The sequence below is a fragment of the Sinocyclocheilus grahami genome, unplaced genomic scaffold (assembly GCF_001515645.1).
Source record: "Sinocyclocheilus grahami isolate Dianchi unplaced genomic scaffold, SAMN03320097.WGS_v1.1 scaffold104.1, whole genome shotgun sequence".
In the NCBI taxonomy this organism is placed as follows: Eukaryota; Metazoa; Chordata; class Actinopteri; order Cypriniformes; family Cyprinidae; genus Sinocyclocheilus; species Sinocyclocheilus grahami.
Genome location: NW_015505283.1, coordinates 477,342 through 482,259, shown reverse-complemented (window position 1 = coordinate 482,259; position 4,918 = coordinate 477,342). Strand labels below are relative to the sequence as shown.

Here is a 4,918-nt window from a genome sequence, read left to right as displayed (position 1 = left end):
CGTCTATACAACCACCTCATCCTGCAAATGACATAAATAAAAAACGAGTGAGTAAAACACATTTTGTTTTTACATACATTTGGAAAAAAATGTCTAATATATGCTGGATTAAATGGGTTTGATATCCAGCGCGCCACCGTATCACTTAAGAAAAGCCCTCAATATATTGTGTAAGTACGCGCAATGTGGTTTCATCCAACTGAAAAGGGCTAAGAGAAAAGTAGTTCCTGTACCATTACATCCAGTGCGTGAGACTGGATGATTTGACAGAGCTAAACGAAAGCATAAGCCTTAGGTTTGTGTACAATAACAATAAAAGGGGTTGAAAATCCAAAGTGGGTCGGAACGACGTTTAATACAAATACTCGGTCACAAATTCCGCAGCAACCCCCTCGAGCGGCGCCAACCGAGTGCGCACTCCGCGTACTGCCCTCTGCGCACATAATAAACGACGATCATCTAATGCGTGAATTAAAACGCGAATACATCAAATATGATCGAATTTATAAATAATACTTACCGGATTACAGTCTATATGGAAATATGCTCAATGTGATATATTGAAAGAACACAAAGCCTTGCCGGTACGTCACAGACGAGACGAATAAGTGCGCTAAATGGGCAGAGGTTCTGCTCTTTCTGCGGCAGCGATTGGTTGATGCACGCAAAACGCCCCTTCCTGTTTTGGATTCTGAGCTCTGATTGGCTGTAATCTCTGAAATAAGAAGGAGTGGTTACTGGAACAAGAAAATGGCTTCCTTCCTTGAAACGACAACATTTAACACTGTTTAACCAACTGCTGGTTTAATAGTGGAAAGCAGATAATGTTGGTATTTTATTCAACACTTTGCTGGCGTTTTGCAGATAATCTGTCAAAACCATCATAGATTGGTCTTTTTTGAACAGAATTCTTAATGTTCAGTAATTGAACACTGAAAATATGAAAATATTGGCCAAAATTATCATATATAAGCCCCTTACATGCACAAAGCACTGATAAGTAGGTTAGGAAACAAAAACCAGTACTTTTCCAGAACAGGTTCTATTTTTTAAAGCATACTGGAACAGAATGATTTTTAAGACATTATGTTCCATTAAGGGTTCTCGAGTGTGTGGTCTTCCCAGTGTGGGCGGAACATCACATTTCAGTGTTTACTGCACTACTGTTCAGACTCACTGCAGCGCCGTTACTGAATATACAGCACACAATATTCAACACGACTAGTAAGGTCCGAATCCTGAACAAACGACTCTAATGAATAGGTTCTTTTTAATGAATCGAAAACCTACAGCTCAACCAGTGTACTACGAGTACCGAACAAATGACTCTTCTGATCCGATTCTTTTTAGTGACTCAAAATCATTAGAAGGAGATCGATTATCGATTTCACCAACCTGTACAAAGTTGTAAAGGCTTGTGTGGGACGTCATGAATGGTTCTTCATATGATGTAACTTAAAATAAACTCTTCGAGCTTTGTTGTAATCAAATACATTTTGGATTGTTTCATATTTGACTTAATCCATAGTTAAATAAAAATATTTATTGTTCACTTTTGTCGCCTCTAAAAACTGTGAAACCCCGTAACAAAGTAAACACCATTTGCAAAAACGTTATTATTATTATTATTATTATTATTATTATTATTATTATTATTATTATTATTATAAATATTAAATTTATTTCTGATCTGTAATATCTGTTCTGGTGAAAAATCCCAGATCACTGCTGATTACAGTAAATGCAATAACAGAGAAATAGGAATCGAAATCGTAATAACTTGCGGTTAAAATAAAATAATAATTTCGCATCCCTCGTGAGGGCGCGTGCGGTCGTGCGTAACGTACTTACGCCATTTTCTTGTTCATGGCACGCACAGATCATGGCACAGATGTGTTGCGTTTGTGACAACATACCCACTGCAAAAAAAAAAAAGTGTATTATTCCCATTTTCATAACAAGGCCGATTGTAATTTTACTCTGAATATTAATAAATCTACCATCTGACCACTAATAGTCATGCGTAAAACGTCTTGTGATTCTGAGATAAACGTCGTTTCAAAACATGGAGAAATCTGCTGTTCTAAATGTTTATCAGCCATCTGGCGAAGGGTACAGCAGGTACTAAGCTGTTGTTTAAGTTGCTTAAGCCCTTTAAATAGCATTCTGCACAGAGAGGACACAATGTGACATTCTTGATTTTGTAGACATTCACGAGAGATGAGGGATCAAGTCACATCATCTGATCGAGTGAATTATGGCGCTGTCATCGCGCTGGTCGCAATCAGTAAGTTGCGTGTATTGTTTGACATCTTTAAAACCTTTATTAGAATCTTTATTTATGATAAAACGAGCAGACTGGACAGAAACGATTGTCAAAAATGCTTTTGTTTGCAGCGCACACTTCTTATCAGAAAAGGTTCAATAAAGTTTCGTCTTTTGTTGTTATGGGCGCGTATACAGATTTCTTGCCATATGTCTATGTTTCTTGCATCTCACGACTATGTCGTGTATGAAATAATGTCTGTGTGCATGTGTGTAAAACAACAAACTGATGATTTATATATAATCATTTGTAATTGTATATACAGTAAATTGTTGTGATTAATTGTGGCTGGAACAATAATGTAGCTGTAAAAATAGTTGCCTGCTGAAATTGAAATGTATATATATCTTCATCATGACTAGATGGACACGGTGAGGTTGTCTTTACTTTACACGTTAGATGTGATCCACCTCAGAGTAACAATCCTGTCAGATCGTCCATCCTTTGAGTGAGAGTGTAACGTTACAGGTCGGCCGATCTGGTTTCGTGGTTAAAGTTTCCATGTTGTTGTTGCTCAGCAAAAGCATGGACGTGATGTTGTCTGGAGGTTTGGCAAAAGGAGAGTGGGACTGTGGGCGGTTCTCGGGGTGGTGACTGAAGGCGGTGACTGTGTAGTTCTGAGTCAACTTTTTATGGAAGTCACAACGGTTCATGAAAAATCACAGCTACTTTATGCAGGTTGTGTGAATTTTACTGTGGACTGACTGTTTTGAAACTTATATGGTAGTTACATAGCACCTAGACCTCAGTTATCATGAAAAAAGCCAGGAAATTTCAGTTTTGACAACATGGGACCTTTAAAAGCAAGGGTTACAGAGACAGATCTTAAAGTTCCTTTTTTTCTGACAGGTGTTATGATGTGTCCAAAGTGGACCACAGAGGATGGCTTTGAGACACAGCTGGCTGTCAATCACTTGGGACACTTTCTTCTGACCAATCTACTGTTAGGAATGCTAAAGAGATCCCACCCCAGCCGCGTAGTTAATTTGTCCAGTATTGCACATGTTGGTGGTAATTTCTCTTGATTAAAAATCAGAAATACTCAGAATGTTAAGATTTTAAGATATAAGAATGTTAAGATAAGAAATTAAGACTTTTTTTTTAGACCAGACTATATTATATCTTTGCTTATATTTATGGAAAATACGCCACTATTCAAAATTTTGGGGTCTGTAAAAATAGTTTTGCCTTTAAATGCATTTATTTGATTCAAAAATACAGTAAAAACAGTAATATTGTGAATATATATATATATACATACATAATAAATATACATAATAAATAAAAGTATTTATTCCTTTACAAAATAAAATCTTACTGATCCTAAACTTCTGAACAGTAGTTTTGATTAAAGTAAATATGCCACAAGGATGGAAACCTTTGAGTCAATAAATATCCATATTTGTCACTGTTTTTCTAACAGGAAAGATTGAATTTGATGACCTGTTCTTTGACAAAAGGCCTTACAGTCCTTTGCTCAGCTATAAACAGAGTAAGCTGGCCAATGTACTTTTCTCTAGAGAGCTTGCACGAAGAATGAAAGGTAAAATATACTGCAGTTTTTGGTATAGCAAACAATTTGCAAGCAAAAAGTAAAGAGTATTCTATGTTTTAGTGTTCCGACTTGGTTAGTTTTGTCTCATACTGTGTCAGTTGCCATGTGCAATCTAGTTTGTGGCATATTCATATACAAATAAAGCAATTACATGAATACTCATAGGTACAGGAGTTTCCTCGTACTGCCTGCATCCAGGAGTGATTCGAACAGAGCTGATTAGGCATATTCTGGTACGGTTCCCAGTGCTGAAGATTATACTGTCTCTGCCCTGTATTCTGCTGATGAAAACTCCCTGGCAGGGTGCACAGACCTCTATCTACTGCGCTGTCACTGAGGGCTTAGAGAGCAAGTCTGGCTGCTACTTCAGGTAAATGCAATAATTTGTCACTTTGTCAGTCATTTGTAAACTCAGAATGTCTTGTGTATATGTGTTTGTGCAGTGATTGTGCTGAAAAAGACCCTGCACCAGAAGGAAAAGATGATGAAGTGGCAAGAAGGTTGTGGGAGGAAAGTGCTCGGCTGGTTGGACTAAACATCCGCCACTGATACGTCATACTCGTAGACTGTATAATAACATGGACGTAGTGTCCGTGACATCACCCGTAGGATTCCGAAGAGCGGTTGTGAAGCCTAAAGTGGGCGGAGCCGGCCGTCGCTGAAACCACGCCCACCTAGCTCGACAGTGGTGACAGCAGCGGCAATCCACCTGTCAGTCAAGTGACCACGCCCTTAATTATGCAGAACTTTAAAACTTAATATAATTTAAACGGATGAGTTATAAAAAAATTAACTCCCCTCACAGTTGTCATGAAGGGCAAAATTAGCTATATAGACCAAAACCACTTTTTGTCCCAGTCTGTAAAAAAAAAAATTCTGCTGTAAAGTTGGCCATTTTAACATGGGGAGTCTATGGGACTGACTCCCTTTTGGAGCCAGCCTCTAGCGGCCAGTCAATGAATTGCAGTTTTAGTCACTTCCTTGTTGGTTTCAGGAGTGAGACCGGAAAGTTGCCGCTTGTTGCTTGGTCATACTAC

General features: G+C 38.1%; 1 protein-coding gene across 1 annotated transcript; it reads left to right on the top strand.

The window, feature by feature from the left end:
- The first annotated feature begins 3,078 nt into the window (after positions 1-3,078).
- LOC107588523 (retinol dehydrogenase 13-like) lies at positions 3,079-4,562 on the top strand. The gene is made up of 4 exons (XM_016276646.1): positions 3,079-3,337; positions 3,750-3,869; positions 4,047-4,251; positions 4,325-4,562. The coding sequence occupies exons 1-4, from the start codon at positions 3,115-3,117 to the stop codon at positions 4,428-4,430; spliced, it is 654 nt and encodes a 217-aa protein (XP_016132132.1). The 5' UTR covers positions 3,079-3,114; the 3' UTR covers positions 4,431-4,562.
- The last annotated feature ends 356 nt before the right edge of the window (positions 4,563-4,918 follow it).

Excerpts from the sequence above, each read along its gene's own strand:
- LOC107588523 (XM_016276646.1), top strand. The coding sequence starts at position 3,115 with ATGGGACCTTTAAAAGCAAGGGTTACAGAGACAGATCTTAAAGTTCCT. Across the intron at positions 3,338-3,749 it reads CAGTATTGCACATGTTGGTG|GAAAGATTGAATTTGATGAC; the intron begins GTAATTTCTCTT and ends TTTTTCTAACAG. Across the intron at positions 3,870-4,046 it reads GCTTGCACGAAGAATGAAAG|GTACAGGAGTTTCCTCGTAC; the intron begins GTAAAATATACT and ends GAATACTCATAG.